Source organism: Melopsittacus undulatus, chromosome 5 (genome assembly GCF_012275295.1).
Source record: "Melopsittacus undulatus isolate bMelUnd1 chromosome 5, bMelUnd1.mat.Z, whole genome shotgun sequence".
NCBI lineage: Eukaryota > Metazoa > Chordata > Aves > Psittaciformes > Psittaculidae > Melopsittacus > Melopsittacus undulatus.
Window position 1 is genome coordinate 28,452,959 of NC_047531.1, and position 20,066 is coordinate 28,473,024.

Sequence of the window (20,066 nt, forward strand, 5' to 3'; positions counted from 1 at the left end):
TACACATGGGCTCCATGGAGTGTTGTGTTTCAGGGGCCTTCACTCTTTTCAAAGGGATCAGCATTGTCTTTGGGCTCTCTACTGACATGGTGTGCTTCTAGCACACTGGAACAAGTCACGTTTACACCACTGAAACAGCCCACATTTCAACTGAACAGCTCATTTTGCTGAGCTGGCCAGTAACTGAAAAGATCCCTGATCAGAAGGAAGAGGAGGGAAAGAACACAGTATGATAATAATGGGTCTAAAGCAAAAAAATACAGCTTCAAGCTGCGAGAGCTCAGAGTTGAGCTCAGGGTTATCAGAGGTCCCCAGCACTGACTGTAGAATACGAGGTGTTTCATTACAACACACAAGCTATGACCCCAGGTACAGCACCAGCAGTAGCTCTGGAAAGGACTCATGCAGAAATGGGCATGGTACTGGTAGCGTTTCTTCCCCAAAGATCACAAATGCAGGTGGATCAAGCAGTTAGAGAAGAAAAGAGTATGTGCCAGTAATGAGATGATGGTGATTATTTTTAGCTTTAGTTTCCACAGAGACTGTGCATCAAAAGTAATGAGAAGAGACTGGCAGGCACAGGAGGCTGCCAGGTTTGCACGCAGCTCCATGAAGAGTATCTCGAGGATGAAGCTAGACCAAGAAACGCAATGCTAAAGCATTTGTAAAGCTGAAGGGCCAACATTCCCATCTTGTCCTGCAGCCCTGAAAGATCTTAAGGAAGTAATCTAATTTTGAACTTTACTGATTGTCTGGGTTTACATGTGGCCAACACAGGCACTTCAGACCTTCAAACCTTGCTGGAAATAGAGCAGGACTGCTGGAAACTTGGAAGATCTCTGCTTTCTTCTTCAAGAGACCATAAGCCTATTCTCCCAGGTGCTGGTCAGTTACTTGCATGGATCTACAGCAAGTGCAATAGGCCTTCAGTCTGGAGCAACAGTTTTACCTGCAGTATATCAGTGCTGATGCCCCAGAATGGGCAGGACTATGAAGAATCAGTCCCTTCAGGATTGATCCCTTGAGGTACCGTTCAGTTGCAACCACGTGTCATGACCTACAGCTAGCAAAGCTGAAAGGACAAAGACTCTTCCCCACAAGAAGAGACAGCAGAGTGAATACAGTCAAGTCTGGCTGGAGGCACCCTGGGGGTGGCTGCTGCTTTATTTTGTTAATGGGTAAGTTTGTGCTCTTTTAACTTGGGAAAAACACCTTCTGGTTCAGTGACGGGGCAGGTTCTCTTCAGGACCATGTAAGAACATTGTGTTGATTCAGCCCTGGCTGCATATGAGGAAATCCCTAGGAGCATCCATCTGTGTCCTGTTTTACCTGTCAGAACACCACTGAAATACTGGACTGAAATGCCTGTTACTTCAGTTCTTCAGGGATCGCCTGAGCTGGCTCCCTCTCGCCAATCACAACAGTGATGGGAGAGAGGGCAGAAGGGTATAAGGTGCTGTAAAAAACCTGTAGCTTTGGTGGTCCTGGCTGGTACACTAAAACAGGTTAGCTCTCAGTCATCCCATGGAGACTTCCTACCCGGATTGAGACAGAGAGACTAACATCAATTCTCTGCTTACTTCCCCCTTCTCTCTGGAGGGGCGAGAGCCACTGGGATAGGTAGGACCTTGAAACGCTTCCTGGCATCAGGTAAAGCAGCTGGGGAAATTCCTTGCTGACACTGATACATCACTGAGCTTGGTATGTCTCTGCTGGATGCTATTGAGAGTCTGGCCAGGCTCAGAAGTGGCAGGCACCTGAGGGGGCTCTTGGGGCAGTGATTTACAGACTGTGGTGTCCAAGTTCTTCAGGCATGTTCAGAACTGGGCAGCATATCTGCATTTTAACCCCTGCCTTTTAATCCTTGATAGCAAGTAAATACTGTTGTCTTTTGGTGTAGGGAATAGGAAATACCTTCTGACTGAAGGTTACTGACAGAAGCTGGTGTCTATTTTGATCTCTTTGAATACTGTCACTGAACGTCTGAACTGCTTCTATTTCCCTGGAATTGTGGGGGTGTCTGATCTCATAAATGCTCTGCCCCAGGCTGCATACTGCTACATCTGTAAGGCTGTTCCAGAGCAAGTACATTAGATAGCTAACCCTGGTGCTGGCAGTTAGCAGGGACAGCTCAGCCTCCTCTGTAGGTGTCAGTGTGGTTATACTGCTTGCATGAAGTGGGAAGACGTGGTCAGGCTGGATATTGCAGGAGAGGCATTCAAGAAATACAGTATGAAAATGGATTGAACATGGTTCCTTATCGCTCTGCTGTCCGTGGCCAGGCAGAGAAACACTGGAGCATCCCTCCCTGTTTGCTTCTCTGCACCCAGGCTGCGTGGGTATGAAAGAGTAGTTGATGAAGTACAGGAGCATCTACCGTGCAGTTTACATAAACAGTAAGGAACGGGTTCAGTTCAGTGTGAGGAAGCGGAACGCAGAAAGGAAACAGCAAACAGGGCACTTAATCTTTCCAGATGTGACCCCGTGTGGTCCGTGGGAAAACAAATCCCATACCGGGATCCCCTCTTCCGGGCTGTGCCTGCGCTGTGTCGGTGCCTCATGACCAAGCTTTTCCCTGTTCCCCCACATGTACTTGCTCCTCCTGCCTGTGCCCTCTCTGTGCACCAGCCGGTCCCTCCCCTCCCGCTGCCCCCGGGCTGGCTCGGGGGCGCTGGCAGCTCCTCCGCCGCCGGAGCCGCGCTCCCCGGCCCACTGCCCGCCCCCCGCCGGCCTCGCCGCTGGGGGGCAGTGTTGCCCCGGCAAAGCTGCGGCAGCGCCGAGGCCCCGCTCCCTGGGGCTGTGCAGGGAGGGGGTCAGGAGCCATTTGTGTGGCTGGGACAGGGACAGGCTGCCGCGGCGGATGCTCATGCTTCTCTTTTCCCCTGGGCCTGTCTGGCCCGGGTTGGATGCCCAGAGCTCTGCCAAGGGTATGGATCCAGAAGGGCCCTAACCCTCCCTGAGGTTCATGTGCACTGGATGTGCACAGGCCCTCTGGAAGCAGTTGGCTGCCACAGGGCGCCTGGGGGTGGGCCTGGGGCAGGGCAGGCTGTGCTGGGCCCAGGGGTCTAACCCAGGCACTGCTGCACCTGTCTGTGTGGCCCCAGCTAGTACTGTGGGAATGAGCTGACAATCGGACACAACTGCATGGCTGGATCAATCCTTGCCTTGCTCATGTCACTCAACAACTGCTTTTTTCCAGCCCTGGAAGTTAAGCAAGAACCTTGCCTCAAAGTCGAACCCCAGGGGGTCTATTGACCTAGGCAGCTGGAGTTTGGTACCAGAGAACTGCAGAGCGGTGGCATCCTTGAATAACATTCAGAGTAAGATCTGTTCATCTGCTTTGTTTTCAAGTGCGTCTGCCACTCAGTACTATGGAGCTTGCTGCAGAATCTCACTGAAGCTCGTATTTGTCATCTTTAATCTCCTGGTCAAGCCCATTCTTTTTTACTTGGCTGCTTTGAAGCACATCTCATAACATGCTTTCAGATGTAGAATAACCTTGAAGGCAGGTCCCAGAAAGCAGCCTGCAGACCTCAGAGCACTAACCAAGCATGTCCTCCTGGGCTCTGAGAGGCAGCCACAGAGCCAGGTTGACCTCCATGCTCAGTGCCCTGCTATCTGGGACACTGGTGCCTTCACCTGAACGACCTGGGCTGAAGCCCAGCTGAGCTACTTTTCATGTGCAGTGTGCAGGCACTGGTATCTGATCTAGACAGCCAGAAAGAGCTGCTGTTAGGGCACAGTTCATCTGATCTCTTCCAGACGGATGTCTGCTCTGCAATAAATCACCCCCAAAGTGTCTCTTTCTCCCCCATGACTACAAGAGGAGCTTGCAGTGACTTGCTCAGACAAGGTGTGTGTGGATGGAGCCCAGCGGGCACCGAGCCTGTGATCAGCATTTCAGCTGGAGCCTTGCAAAGGGCCTGCTGTGGTCGGGGATCTCAGTCAACCTATCAGCCAGGGCATGTGCAATATGCAGTTGTGGCTACTTGCTATGAAAGTGTTATTTCCATTATGGTCTTGCAATCTGGATGTCATACAACAACCTAGCAGCTAGATTCTTTGCTCAGGAGAAGGAGTATTATTCCCCTTGTCTGGCCCCCTTCTCTGAGGGGGCCTGAGCTCCATCTCCTGCTCTTGGTGAGCAGTCACAGCGCTGCAGCATCCTGAGCAGACATTCTCCATCTCTGCAGCTGAAACCACTCTCTTGTGTAGGTCTCCCAGAGACTATGAACAAATACAGCATAGGCACTTTCATATTCCCGGATATAAATAAAGTTACATGGCCAGAAGCTGTGACTTCTGATGTTTATTGCAAATGCTACATATAATACCAACATGAAAGCAGAGCATTTGTGTGTTAGAAGTACATTCACTTTGGAGAAAAGCACAAAACCCCCTGCTAATGTGATCACACATAATCATAATGGAGGAACTAGACCCGGTCAGTAAAGTGACCTGTGGTCTCTCGTAATCACTCTTGAAACTTCAAAGCAGTGTTAATCCAAAGGTCTCAAAGCACTTCAGAGATGTGTAATAGGTGGACACAGCAATCAAAAGCTGTGGCAGAACTTACACTGGTTTTTGTAGGCTTTGGATAAAATTAACGCATAATGTGTAACAGGCAGCGGGAGGTCAGGACCTGTTGCCCCCAGCCTCTCTGCTTGAACCACCAGCTGCCTTTCTTCCTCTTCTAGCTCAGCTTATTGGTGTCATCCCTCTAAAACAAATGGCACCACAGTTCACACCTTGTAACTATATGCACAGAGACTAACAGGGCTGTTGAAACTAGAGAGGCTGTTCCCACCATGTAGTCTGACCCTCTACAGCACACAGCAGCCGTTCTTGACTTTGGAAGTCTTCTAATGACGGAAAGGCCTCACAGTCTTAGCTAATTGTTCCAATAATTAAAAGCTTTTATTGTCTAGAGCATGCCCTTAATCCTTGCTCTCAATCCATCTAGTGGCAGTGCTCATCACTGATTCTGTGTTCTCAAAGACACTTGTCAGTGAAAAAAACACAAAAGCTGGTTTAGCAATTAGATGAGGTTTCTAGCATTTAAAGATGTACTGCACAGCTGTTATCTTCTGTATTTTATGAAACAATATACATTTCTTTTACATGTATTCAAAATATCTTTTCATATATCGTTCCATACAATATGCAATAGGTGTACATCTAAGGCAGTTCTGTCTTCTCTGCTTTTGCTCTACCAAAGATAAGCTAAAGAAATGAATGGCTCAGTGAGACCTGAGCTCTTTCACAGGGAGGAAAGTCAATAGTAGTAGGGGCAACTGAGAGGAAAACCTAGCTGCTTGTGCATAAAGCCTTGTTATTGCTTGATTTTGTAGCTCCTGAGAAAGGAATATAGTTTATGCATGGTCAAAATAAGGTTTCACAGTGAAGATCAGGATGAAGAATTAGTTGGAGCTGGAGATGAACACTGCACATGCTGAAGCAGTAGTGTGGGTGAGGAAGGATGTAGCTGTGTATTATGGTCAGCACACGTTACTCCATGCAGCAGGTTGCATGTGACTCACAAAGTGCTTTATCTTGGCTGGACCTGCCCTGCGAAAGGCTGAGCACACCATCTACACTCACCTCAACTGGATGGAGGCATTCCAGTCAGTGTTAGCTCTTAGATCCATGGAGCTGCCAGTTGCTCAGATGTTAGAGTATATGAACATCACTACAAGGGTAGCTGCTTTTAACCCAGCTGTTGGCCAGCTGTGGGAGACTATGGCACCATTAGTGTTGGCTGTGACAATGCTCTTGCACTCATGGATGTTAAGAGCATGCTGTGATGCTGTGTTACATACTGTTGTGTTGGGGTTTTTTCCTGAGAAGAAAGGGAAGAAGTTTGTGCAGTTCAGCAGCAGGAAAAGTAGTAAAGAAAGATGAGGTTTTATCCATCTTTTTCCAGGTTTCCTGGCTGAAACTACAGCTTGTCTCTGCCTCCCCATAAAAAAGTAATAATCTCTTAATCACAAAAGTACTATGAGAGGCATCAAGGAAGCAGAGTAGCTGCCCAGAGAAATGCTCAGGAAAATAAATGCAAAACCCTTTGTGCCTTCCTATAATGAAAAACCACAGTTAACTTTTTCAGGTAGCAAAGATTTAACATTTGTATGTGCCAGGCACAGCTTGGTGTCAAAGTGACAGAAAGATCAGTGCTACAACAGTACTGCCAGTTACTTCTCCGTGTCACCTGCATAGAATTGAACATATCATGTTTACAGCAAACGAATGCAAACAATGGTGGTTTGGAGCTCTGAATGTGCGGTTAGCCCTGTTGGTGGTGGAGGGTCAAACAGCACTATAACAACCGTCGCAGACACAGTAAACCGATAACATGCTTAGAGAGTATCAATCACTCCTTCCTATCTCTATCATTGTGGTGTTCATGACAGCTGGGTTTCTGATTGCACAATGAATTGGCATTTGACTGAAGGGGTTTGGTGTTTGGTGTTTGTAAGAGAAGTTGTTCCTGAGCCAAACCGCTCCTTTGGAGCACAGCAAAGGGTTGCAGCACTGTGACGGGTGGTTTTGTGAAGAGTAGGACCCTTGGTGAAATCACCGTGGGCCTCTGCTGCACCACAAAACTTAATGTATGTGACAGATTGGATAAAACATTCACTGACTGTCCCTGCTCAGCTTCAACTGAATATTTTCTTTTGCCACCTTGCTGCCAAAAACCTTTTAGTGATCAGGAAAGAAAGGAAGCCAAGACATGGAATATTCAGTCATTATTTATAATTCATTTTCTTCAGATTAAGATAATTTTCTGAATTCTTGTAGAGTTTGCTTGTTTTATATCAGGTTCTTAGGCAGCACTTACATTATACATGCCCACACTTGGAAAAGATTATTTCACCCCATGTGTTTACTGTCATTCTTTTGAGTGTGTTCCACTTGATTCTGTTAAACATTAAATACGCCAGTGGAAATACCAAAGGTGAAGATATTGAATGCTGCTAGTGTTACAAAAGATAAATAAGCTGAAAGCGTTGACATGACAGCCTGAGATACCATAACAAGCTTTGAGTTTTCTCCACCCTAAAACTGCTTTCAAGCCGTGGTCTTTACTACAGCAAGATGGGAGGGCAAGGAAGGGCTGAAATAAAATACTGACTGAGAAGAAATGTTTTTTAGCTTTTACCAGAAAGCTTTTCAACTCTGTTGTGCTTTTCACCCTTTCTGCTGCTCAGCAGGGACAGAAGACCCTCATTCACTGCTTGAGAAAGAATGCCTGTGTGTAGGCTGCCCTTCCCAAAGGCAGCCAGAGGATGTGGCCATGTCTGTCTGGGGATGCAGAGCTCTTCCAGGAAGAACCTGCCAGTGGCTGTAGCCCAGGGACAGCAAATGCTTCTGTCCATGACTCTGCTTTTGTTTCCTCTTCTCCCTCTTTCACATCCTCCACTTGACTCTCACTGTTACCTGCCAACGGTAAGTCTGGCTTCATCCTGCCTTTGGGTCCAGTTTATGCAGCAATGGGCACCTTATGTTTTGCAGCTGAGATACTGAGAGAGAAAATCACATCTGGTTCTTTGGCTGCTCAGAGCAGAGGTCATTTGGGAGGTGCCTTGGAGTCCCATGCACTCTGCTTTAAGGCTGGCTTACTGGCAACACAGCACTCATTTTGGGAGAGGAGGTCAGTACCTGCCTCAGGGGGGCTGGTGAGGATAACCCCCTGTCCTCAAACTCCTCTTTCTGCTTTTGTAATTTCAGCCCATCCTCGCCTCTTGTTTCTCATTGCCCTCCTGTGAGCTTGGAAGCTGGTTTTGTCTCTGCAGCCAGCTCTTTCCCCTTCTCTGAAGGCTGTTTGTTGCTTGGTGCCTCTGCTCTTTCTGTTCCTTGGCCACTGTCATCCATGGCACTGGATGCTACCTGCAGGGCCGGCTCTGGCTGAAGAGGCTCATTGATCTTCTTCCACCTTCGGGCCCCTGACTGTGTATTGAATTCATACATTCTGCCAGTAACTTGTAAGGGAGAAAAGACAAATGATTAAAATAATTCCTGCTTCAGCGGATTAAGACATGACAGTTCTCCTCAGGATGGGGTTGAAATGAGAAACATGAAGCACCTGGAATGTTAGCTGAGTTGGGGAGGTAGCCCCCAAAGGGAAAGCCTCATTCCTGCAAGCTGGAGTGGGGACATGGGTGTCCTGGTGGCTGCTCAGGGGAGATCTGGGATCCCCAGTGAGTTTTGGGTGTATATATTGCTTCTCCATTTGCACAAAATACTTTCTTCCAGGCTTAATGTGCACATTGTCACTAACAGAGTGAATACTGTCTATTTTCTGTTTGCACAAGTACGTACTTCATAGAAACAGAATATTGTTAAATTTGGGTTGTTTAGCTACATTTTCTTGTTTGAAAGATTTTTAGCCCTCTTCAGATTTTATGGATGATTTGTACCTGTACATTAAAAGCAAGTGTCTTATCCTTCAGTTCATTTAGTACCTAGAGATAGGTGGAAAAATTGCTGTGTGTCCAGTGCTATTGCCTCACAGTCTAAATCACTGTCTCTTGATGAACAGAGAATCAGGAGCTGTGGTGACACTTCTTTGTAATTAAACATTATTAATATGAGACAAACAAAAGACCATTAAGGCCTGAAAAGAAACAGTGGTTTCATGTTACTACATGCTAACAGTTTGTATCAGAATTAATGATTTCTGACACATTAACGCAATCTGAGCAATTAAAGATGAAACTGGATCTCTTTACATGTTATTCTTCTGTCTGCTTACAAGGTGGGCAGGTTAAAGCAGCCCAGATCAGGAAGCAGTTCCTGACCATCCCTCCTAATTGTATTCCACAGATGATATCCTGGGAACTATTAAACCTCATTTCCAAACCGCTGACACTTGATCCTGTAGGGTTTGGGATGAGCCAGAAAGGGGAGAGTGCACATCACACATTTCTCTGCTGACACCACAAAGCTGTGTAGTAGCTCAATGCTCATGTCAGGCACGACACAAACACCAGGCTCTAGAGGGCAGTTCAGATGGGCTCATGTATCATTAAGTCTGGTGCTGAGGCCACGTTTGTTGAGGAAGGGAGCCACCAGCTCTCCTGAACAAACACCAGGATGTAGCTCTTGCAACAGCCCAGAGAACATCCATGTTTAACATATTACAAATGCAGTTACACAAGGAAAAAGCAGAGACTTTGGAGCCCATCCCTCCAGATCTCTTTATAAATAGCAGGTGGGCTTGGACATGGACCAAACTGGCCTTGAGCAGCTTTGTGGATGGGTTTAATTGCACAGTAGGGTCCCGTTTGTTTGCCCAAATTCTACTGAAGTCCCCATGCCTGGTGTTTCCCATTAGCTCACAGCATCTGACAGCTCCAAGCTAGCTAATAAGAAACACAAGGTACAGGCACTTGTGTGGAAATTCAGCCAGATGAATCCAAGCCTAGAATCCAAGCCTGCCTTCTTCTGGATAATTTTTAGACCTATTGTTTCAGACCTATTTTTGGATTTATTTGTTAAAGACCTATTTTGACTGACTGTCTCAGTTTTTACCAGCCCCCATGTCTCCATGCCAGGGATCCAGCACCCTAATGCTAGGCCAAGCACAAGGGCACAGGGCTCAGGTGCAGGGGCTGTGGTTCAGGGGGATGAGGTAAGGCAGATCAACCCCTAGGAAAAAACCCACTTTTCTGTAACAAACCCGCTGCAGAGCACAGTGGCCATCACTTGAGAAAGGGATAAGCACCAAAGCTCCTGGCTCATCCTGGTTTTCCTAGCTTTCACCTTAATTTCACTTTTCCCATATGGTTAATGAGATAGAGTTAGCCGAGTATATCTGAGCTAACAGCTGGAGCCTGGTGACACTCAGTAACTGATGCCACTACAACTGTACCTAAAAGCAAATATCTTCCCTTTCCTCCTGCACAAGTGATGTTTTTATCCCCAACAAACAGCAGGAATGCACTGTTGCTGCAAGAGAGGAGGTTTGAGCAGGAGCAAGTAACTCTCCCACCTGCCCTCATCCAGGGAGAGGTTTAAGAGGTAAAGTCAGTACATCTGCAGCTACATTAATCTGCTGGCCAAGTTACAGACATGGGAAGGGTGAAACCCTGTAGCCGTGACAGCACCCGAGTAGGAGGCTTGCAGCAAATACTTCCTCCCCTCCCACCTTCCTATAGCAGACCCATATATTCAGGTTTAGCAGAGGAGCAGTGAATAATATGGCCATCAAATGTGTGCTTTTGAGGGCCATAAGAATTTCTACCATTAGAAATGTTAGTAGGGCAATGTCTTGATTTTCACTATCTGTGAAATATAGCTCACATTCTCCTTGGAAACAGCAAACCTGAAATATGAAAAGCAAATGTCGAACCATATTTAAATCAACTAATCTGGTTTCCAGCCAAATAATCATATCCACTGTTAATTGCTTTTTATTACCTGGGTCTCTGGCTTCACCATCAAAGACAGTGTTTAGCTTTGTCATTGTCTGTGAAGAGAGACAAACGTTAAATGAATCCTGTGAATTAATTAAGAAGGAGGGGCAGTGACTTGGAAATGGTGAACTAAATGGATTGAGATGGACTTGTATGACCTGCATATTGCACTCCTGTAGGCTGGGCTTAATCAAAACTGGCAACAAAAGCCATTTGTGGTGTAGCATGTTGCCACTAGATGTTCAAAGGAGAATTAGTAAGGTCTGACATGCTAAATACCTCCATGTGTGTAACCACAAGAGGGTCAACTCCACCCAGAGGGAGATTGGGAATCCCCTCTTTGAAGAGCTTGGGGAGGGAGAGTACACTAATGAAAGTGCTTTGCAGCCTTTATGGTGTTATGGCTATGAAAAAGGAAGGAGACCCAAGCTCAAGGAGCAAAGAAATATCTGTTAAGTGGAATTAACTTGCATTTTGCTGCAAACAGCTTATGAAGACTAAACTCTTTACAGTTTGGGGACATATATGTACCTTATTGGTTGCACTCAGGCAGATCAGGGTTAGCTGTACAGGTCAGTAGTAACACAGCAGTGCAACACTGCCATCAGGGCACTTGTCCTCCTGCATCTGTGGCTGCAATGAGTCTCCTTGTCACTGCTCTGGATGCCACAGCAGCTGGAGAATTCAGCACTTGGGAGCAAAGGGGGTACCGCACAGACAAGCACCCCTCACATCCAGTGTTGCCTCCAAATAGAGGCCAGTTGGGGCACTGAAGGGTTTTGCATTTGGAGACAACCCTGTTTTCCTTGTCTATCATTTTTATGTTCTCATTGGAAAACAGACACCTTTCATAGAAAGAGTGCTACAATCAGATTGAGTGATGGGGCTGGACAAAACTAGGTTTTGTTTTGAGGCTGGCAGTACTTACCACAACCACATCTTTTTTAGGTTTCTTCTTTTCTACAGAAAGGAAAATACACATTGTAAAAAATACAATTTCTCTGACAGTGACTAGAGACATTAAAGACAAGATTTCCTCTTGGTACATGGTACCAAGAATGGAAATTCTTGTTATTCAACTTCTGAGACATCTCAAGTGAGCTTTATTTCTCTTTAAAGGCTGATCCCTCCTACTATTTGAAAAGTGAACTCCTTCATAATATTTTGGAGTGAGAAACCACAGTTGCCAATGACTAATCAAAAGTATAGCCTTGAAAAGTCTTATTTCTTCAGTAATAAATAAATAACAATGGTTTATTTAACAAATTTTCCTTTCTAGATAATACAAATAGATAGAGAAATTCACCTTTGGGGATATTTGAACTGCAAATGTGGATTATTTTTTTCCAATGAATGTTTGTGGTTGTAAAGCTTGTGCACTCAAACATGCACTCAGAGGCAAAACAGGGAAATGCCGCAGACCCAGTCAAGTAAAATTCAGATTGAAGAACAGTTTGGTTATATGTGAATTTACCACACTAATAACTGATCCCACATGCAAACAAATACAGCAGCAGTGCCATGGGCATCTCGACAGCACGGATTTGTGGATGATACCCAACTAGTTGCTATCATTTCTTCTTGCTTGCTCCCTGCCAATGTGTTTATGGCCTTTCTTCAGACAACTGTATGCCTGGCCATCAAAAGGCTTTACAACCGGGCAATACTCCAAAGAGCTACAGATGGGTCTCAACCTGAGCACCCATGGGAAACCTTTTTGTCTGGCCTTTGCTGCCCAGCCTTTGAGAACTAGTTTTCCAGAAAGCACTAAGCATCCATTTTTTGGAAACCAGCCAGGGCTGAAATGCCTCCAATTGGGCAACCAAGAGAACAGCTAGTTCTGTTGGGTTTTGTTAGTCATGTGCTTTTGTCAAGCTGGGAGATACTGACTGAGAATGGGAGTTGTAAAAGCAGGGTCTTGCTGAGCCCATGTGAACCATGCTTGCTAGCAGAAAGCTAATGGGACTAAAAGGAACAAGACTGCTTTAAAAAAAACCTTGTTTTTTTTTTAATGTGCAGCTTATGCCCCTGCTAAGTTATACAAACCCCTTTAAAGCATCAATACTTGAAAATAAACCTTCATGTACATGAATTAATGATGTCAAGGAAGCAAATAAAGGGATCAGAGAACAGGGAATAAGAGTGGAGAGAATTCTTGAAGGTGCTGTAGAGGGATGGGGGTATTTTTTGACATGATACGAATTGCATGTGAAAAGAACAGCAATTCTTTCGCATCCATGCCAGAATACCTGGCGACTCTGAATTTGGATTTTACCAATAGCTAATAGATTTAAAGAGCATGGAAATTTAAAGAGCATGGAAATCACTTAGGAAGACCTCCCATAATCAGACAGTGTTATTTAATCTAGAAATGGATTTACAAATTCTACATTGAATTGTAAACAAAGTTTTGTTGTGAAGTATGAAAATACAGAAAATAGGTTCATACCTGGAACATTTATCCTGTAATGAGAAAAAGATTAAGAATGTAGTTAGAAAATGTCATACTTTTGCCTACATAAAAACACCATGCTTTTTTCTCTTTCATTTGGCAAAAGGAATGTGCTTTCTTGAGTTCTGGGATTTGCTTGATTGGTTTGGTTTCTGGTTTTGCTTTCACTGAAGGCCTGAATCTTTTAATGTTGCTCTCAAACAGGAAAACAGCCTTGAGCATTGCTCCAACACCTCCCCAAGAAGTGATGGTATTAAAATAAAGTCTTACTGATGAAAACATTATGGATTTACATAATTTGGAAATATGTATTTTCAAACATTGTCATCCTGTTCCATTCTTGGAGGAAGGTCAATTTTTTGGATCTGATATGCTCAGATAATACCTTTTAAAATATTTGAAAGGTTATAAATGATTTTTAAAATACAGAAATTGCTTTTTAATGGGAGAGCCTGGTTCCTGATGAATCACTTGCCCTGTTAGCAAATAGTAACAATAGCCAGCTATTTGCTTCTAGATTCGTTTGTCATTTTTATCACAAATTGCTAACTTCCTTTCACACACCATTTGAATTATAATCACAATTATATATTACCTGTTTACTATAATTCATAAATCTAGTTCCAAATCCTAAGAATACTTACAGAAATCCTTCTTTTCTAATTCTAGTCCATTTAAAGAGCTGCTTAGCTCTGTTCTGTGAAGTAAAAAGTCAATTCAGAGGCAGTCTGGCTCCAGACCACTGAGGAGGCCGCCAGTGAGGATCTCTGCTGCTTCCCACACTGAACCAGAGCTGGTTCCAGGTGCTTCCATGGCTTTTGCCAAGCACAAGCACTTAGAGATACAGTGAAACTTAATGGGCCAGAGCCTTGCAACAGGCTTGGGTAAAACTCCAGGAAATCTGCAGAGGTTTTGCCAGAACAAAGAATTTGGCATGAGCACCAAGGTCTGGAAAAGACTGGGATCTAAATTCATCCAGTAACTACCTAGATGGGAGCTCCCTCGGAGTGGGAGCCAAATACAAACCAAAAACTTCTGTATTTTTGGTCAGCATAGTCAGATCCAGATTCTGACTGAGCCTCACAAGCACACTCTTGAGGTTACAGTTGTGAATTTCACTGTTACCTTCAGCTAATGCTAATGTTAGTAAATCCATTAAGAAAATGCCATGGACATTTTTCCTTGATTTCATATTATTAACACCAAATATCACTGTAGCGGGCAATAGCATTCACTACAACAAAGGGCACACTGCTATGAGGGCATGAGTTCCCTCTGTCATTGCTGGTGTTTCCCCAGCATGGCACTGGAAGGACTCACGGAGGTTTTCCATGTACTCTGCCTGCCAGAGGGCAGTGGGTATGGACCCAGGTCGCCAGCAGGAAGCCCAGGTAGCCCAGCAGTCCGAGGAGCAGCAAGCTGCCAAGGGTGATGACAAACGGCACATACCACGCCGATCCAGAGTAGAGGTTTTCCCTTCTTGTCACAAGAGTGAAGCCAGGCTTTTAAAACAAGATAGGAAAAGTTCCTCGAGGCTGCATACTTGTAACATAACTGACACTAGCAGCATCTTTCATCTGGTTGAACTTATGCACCGAAGCACCTGGCCCAATCTCGCCCAAGGGCTCTGCAGATGATGGGCAGAGAGATAGCGTCTGCTGGAGACAGTGATTCATCCCAGGTACCTGCCTGCTGACTTCCAAGGCAGCTCAGATGACTGAGATAGACCACAGAGCTCCTGGGGCAGCCAAAGGCAGGTGAAGTGGAGCCCACCCATCATGCAAAGAGGTTCCAGATCACGTTTCCATGCCTTATATTAAAACAAACATGGCAGGGTGGGGTGTAAAAGCCTCAGGTTGCCTGAGAAGCTGTGAGTGCACTGTTGGAGGGTGTACAAGTTCAGGGAATACTGCCATTACCAAGATAATGGTTTCTTGTTACCTAAGGCAAAACTGGAAGTAGGTCATCTTCACTGCAGTGATCGTTCAGCCCGCTCCGTAAGAGGAGTTGAACCCTGAGGAACTGGGTTATTGTATAAAAAGAAATAAAACTCCTTTTTTTTATTTTTTACCCTGTGACTTGTTCCAGAAGGAAAAACCACACTTCCTGAGCAGTTGCAATCTCCCACATCTTCCAAGTGCCAGAAGACACGTCTCTGAGCTGGTGTATAACTGTGCTAGCAACTCATTCATTAAAAGTCCCATCATGAAACTATCCTCACATGGATCAAAATTTACTCATTTGGCCTACTTGGGTCATTCCTAAGTGTGGTACTAATAGTTTTTATTGTCTGCTGAAGGTTTTATTTGATTTTCTGTAAAATATTTATAATCACATTGTGTATGAAATGCAGTAGGGTACACATTTCTTTTGTGTTTAAATAACCTATTTAGCCTTGAAAAAAAGTATATCCAACCCTTAGAGAAACTCTCAGATAATCTCTAGATCATGCCACCGCTCCATCCTCACCAGGACTGAAGTCACAAGTGACTTTTTGTGACAAGGCTTCTTTTCTACACTACTAGCCTTCCAGCATCTGATTTACCAAGTTGCTACACTGAACACGTGTAAGGAGTAATGTTGGGAGAAGTTGCTATAATGGAAGTGCTCTTCTGGAAAACAGACTGAAAGTGGAAGGCTGATATCTCTGGGGAGGCAGATTTAATGCTGTGGTATGTGGTCTAGACTGTTTGTAGTTGTGGTAAAGCATAGGGAAGAAATACAGAATAAGTTTTGTTATTCAGCTTAACTTTTCATTTCCACATCAAGCAGGGGGAGGAGAAGGCTGTGGGAAAACCATTTATTCCTTCCCAGCAGAGCATTAGATAATAACAGGGTTATTAATCAGTCTGCAAGTTTGGATTTAAGCATTTTCATAGCAAAGCGTCCAGACTTGCATGTGCTGTTTGGAGGATCCTCTGGTTCTGGCTAGTTACCAGTAGTCCCTAGCAGATCCAGACCACTTTACAGTGAATAGTTCTTTGACCCCTTCACCAGCATACTAATGTTTTCATTCCTGCATGCAAGAGAAAAAAGGGCAATACCATCTGCAGGCAGGCAGAAAATTAATGGACTGTGGATGGGCTGGTGCAGCAAGGGATGTAGGTGGGACTGGCACAAGGGTGGGGACAGACAGTCTGTACCCTAAGGCTGTGCTGCTTCTGCAGGCAGGATGAAAGCCAGCTCTCCTCGTGTCCTGCACCAGCCTGATGGAAATCATCTCCAAAATAAAACTGGTGAGCCAGAGCTTGCCTGGGATGGCTATGCAGAGGGGTAGACTGTATTGATGGGACACAAGCCCACAGCTCCACAGATCCCACATTGGCTGCTGAAAGCTGTGCAGGCCTCCCCAGCTCAGCTATGGACCACCATGTGGGCAGGGAGCTCATCCCTCTGGATTTGCTGCTTGAAACCTGCTGAAAGCTCAACAGCACAACGAGGCTGTGCACAACTGCTTCAGCTCTTGACAAGGCAGCTCATGGTTTTATGTGATTGTGACCTTTAGGATGGAAAAAAGCCCTCTCCAAGTAGTGAGGATTTCTTGTTGTTTTGTTGTCTATGTCAGTTTTGGTAGCTGCAGATTAATGTGTTCCACTGCTAAAGAAGCACATAGAAGTGCAGGGTAGCTGGGGGAGTGAGTAACTATGAATAAAAAAAGTAGTACGAAATGCATGAGGTAATTTTAAGGTTCCAGGCAAAGGTTAACCCCTGCTCTTTCCTTATTAATAAAGCTGCCAAAGTCTTTAACTTTCCAGTTGCCTGGTAATGGCAGTGTGCCCAGTCCTTTGGCTACTTGCCCCTTTTGTTTTAGAAGCTAAAATACAAACCATATGTTATGACTCTGTACCTGGGACCAATCATTCATGACAGTAAGTACATCAACCACCTTTGGCTTCGACATCAGAGCACAGAGCTCAGCATTTCCCATGACTGGACCCACTGTAGGCTTCTGCTCTCCTTTTGCATACATCTACCCTCTTTTGTTCACTTCTATGGATATTAGTCCATAAAATAAATGCAGAACTAGACATAAATTTCAGTGAACTTACTGTTGTGGTAATGGGGGTAGTTGGGTTTGGGATAACTCTGAGTCTTAAAGCCACCGTTCCAGTTTTAACTAGGGGTGTAGTTTTGTCCCTGGCAGATAATAGATTGTCATCTGTTATATAGACACGCAGTCTGTAAACCCAGTTTGTATCAAGTCCACCTTCATAGTCAAACCTTGATGCAAGAATCAGCCGTGATGTGTTGGAGCCAGCACTTGGTGAAAAGGTGAAGTGATTGTTCACGTTGCCTGCAAAAAAACAACAGCAAAGCACAAAAACTTTACTTTAATCGCACATTAAAGTAAATGTGTGGAACAAGCAAAAAAAAAAATGGGTTTTGCTGCCATCTTCTTATGGATCACTTTCTACCTGTGTGGTGAAATGTCATTGATGAGAATTGCTCCTTATATGGTATCTTCCTGATACCATATAAAACAATTTGAAACAATTCAATCATAAAACCATTAAAATATAGAATAAAACCCTTTATGGGGATGCAGCTGAGAGAAGGCTGTGGAAACACTTCAGAGCCATAGAGCACACAAGAGGTCACCTGAATGACCTGTCCTTGCAGCCAGGAAAGCACCCAGAAGCAGCAGCATGCAGCTGAGGCAAGGACCTTACACTGATGCAGGGCTCATTCTGCCTGTCACCAGAGGCCCCTCCAGCCCTTCTCCATAGCCCCTTACTATAGCCAGAGGCCAAGGCCTTTGAAGAGGTCCCCAGAAGAGATCTAATGACCTGGGAACATTAGTTGCCTCCAGGGCTTTGTCTGTACTGTGGGACAGTGATGCAGGTTCCCCAGACTTCATTTTCTGTCAATACAGCAGCTGCAGGTAGGCCAGCTGCTTTTTGGCTCAAACAGACCACACATACAAGAGATCAGAGCCATGAAAAGGCATGAAATGTGCTTTGGTTTTGCTCTTGTTGCCTATGGAGCTTCAGCGTTGAAATGACCTTGAAGTCCATGTCTATTGTACAACACAAAATAGGCCATGGGCTGCTCTGTGTCTCAGAGGCTGAGTGGCACAGCTCACTTCTGTACAGCCAAAAATGGACCTGTGGTCAGACCTTCACTTACTAATACAAGCACAGCCTTTGTATGGGTTTGTGTGTAGGTACCACTGCTGCACTTGTGGAGAGACACCTCTTTGGGTAAGCAGCAAAGTAATGATGAGCAGAATTTTGTGGATCACAACTAGCTCACCATGAGCAGTAGGACATAAAACTGTGTTAGGTTATTTACCCATCAAAGTGAACCATCAGCATTCCCTAATTTTTTGCACTGCTCCCAGCTCACACACCGTGACACAGTACCTTCATTAATGAAGTAACGGAAAGACCTGGGCTCAGAATCACGATCTTGGCATTCAATCCTGAAGCCATTAATATTGGTCCCAACAGCTAAGCTGACTGGGATTTGAAATGAATAGAAATTGGGTAAACAAACTGGCTCTTCATCATTTACTTCCAAAACATTGACAGTTACCTGAAAGAAAAGAGCAATATCAAGCTGAACCACATCCATTGCGCTGAGACACAATTTTATTCAGTAACTGTTTGGCTTTGCCCGTTTTGCTCTTTTAATCAACAGCAGTTGAAGAGCAGTGAACATCTTTTCCAGTCTAGTTTCTACCAGATGTCTCTGAACTTTTGACGTTCAATTCTTGTGAGTAACACTCTTCTGGAAACAGGTTCCTCAACTCGAACCATCTTCCAAAACCATGAGGGTTTTGGGCTGATGTGCCTGACTATTTGAACCACTTGAACTATGTCATAGTTAAAATATAGTAGTTTATAATATAGTATAGTAAAATATAGTTAAATAATAGTAGTGCCACATATTCATTAAACATCTTAGCAAGCCTCTAAAACTGCTTCACAGTCATTTGCTAGGCTTCTTAGCATATTTAATAATAATTCTGAACATTATCCATGGAAGGAAGGAAGACTCCTTATAGACTGTTCCCAATGAGAGAGTAATGCTGGTAATGGCCTTCTGCATTGCTGGGAGCACCCCAAGTAGCACCAGAAGTGCTTAATGCCAGCCAGGATTAGCTGGCTGAAGGAAAACAGTTACCCTTCTCAAAGCTCTTTCCTCTAATGACTATTGGTCTTTAACAGGGAACAGGTAAACTTGTCATTTCTATAAGCTCCTGATGCTGAATTTTCCTTAATCATCATCTTGAAATATTATAGGTGATAAAAAAATTAAGTACCTCCCACCTAGCATCTCTATGGGTGGTGCTTGGCTTGAATAGAAAGCAGGCCTAGTATCCATATCTCCCTCCCCATCCCCCCGAGACATGTGCAAAAATCAGACGCAAGGCAGTCAAGAGGAAGAAGATGTGAAAAGGAGTAAAAAGGAGTCTGTATGTGAAAGACACAGGGATTCTTTGGTAGAACTGCAAAATACCTTTATGAACATACTGGCTATATATTTTCTTCTGAATAAAAGAGTTGTGGGCAGTCCTTTTTCTCTAACATATGACTCTGTGCAGGGGTGAACTGGCTGTTTACAGACCACAGTGCTTTGCCTGATGTCTTACTGTTCTTGCTATGAAGAAGAGAGAAAAACATAGATAAAAGGGGAGAAGTGGAGTGAATTTACTCACAGACACAGTTGCAGTCTTCTCTTGGTCTGAGGCCTGTACTGTGAGAATATGTTTCTGAGCTGTTTCGTAGTCTAACCTAGCTAAAATCTTCAGATGTCCTCTGGTTGGGCTGATCCAGAAGATATTTGCGTAATTGCTGGTGCCTCCTCCAGCTACAGTGGAATAAGTGATGACACTGGGTGGCCAGTCCTTGTCTCTGGCACTCACTTTTCCAATGGTGGACCCAACTGAGAGACAGAAAATGCATATTTCTGTAACATTTTAAGGAAAAGGAAGTACAGAGTATGTGTTCCAACTAAAACTGGATGAAACTGAACCTAAGATTTGTTTTAGAGTTTTTCACTCCCCAGAAAGTAAAGTTTTAGAGGTTTTCATCCCATTTCTCACACAATGGTGTGAGAAATACTAGTTCACCATGCTGTGCTATGGCTCCCACATGTACGGGCTTGCCTGCTACCAATAAATACCAAAATGTAAGGAACCTGCAGAGAACCACAACAGAAGTGCTCTGCTCATGAGGGCTACCCTGAGCCCTTGC

The 20,066-nt window shown here is 44.6% G+C and overlaps 1 protein-coding gene across 1 annotated transcript in view; it reads right to left on the reverse strand.

Annotated features, from left to right (window-relative positions):
* Window positions 1-4,365: 4,365 nt before the first annotated feature.
* CDHR3 (cadherin related family member 3) overlaps window positions 4,366-20,066 on the reverse strand; it is a 40,092-nt gene continuing 24,391 nt past the window's right edge. The window contains 8 exon segments of the mRNA XM_005148439.3: window positions 4,366-7,979; window positions 10,420-10,468; window positions 11,344-11,375; window positions 12,865-12,878; window positions 14,188-14,369; window positions 16,917-17,161; window positions 18,231-18,402; window positions 19,529-19,755. Coding sequence (XP_005148496.3) covers window positions 7,606-7,979; window positions 10,420-10,468; window positions 11,344-11,375; window positions 12,865-12,878; window positions 14,188-14,369; window positions 16,917-17,161; window positions 18,231-18,402; window positions 19,529-19,755 — 1,295 coding nt within the window. The 3' untranslated portion in view covers window positions 4,366-7,605.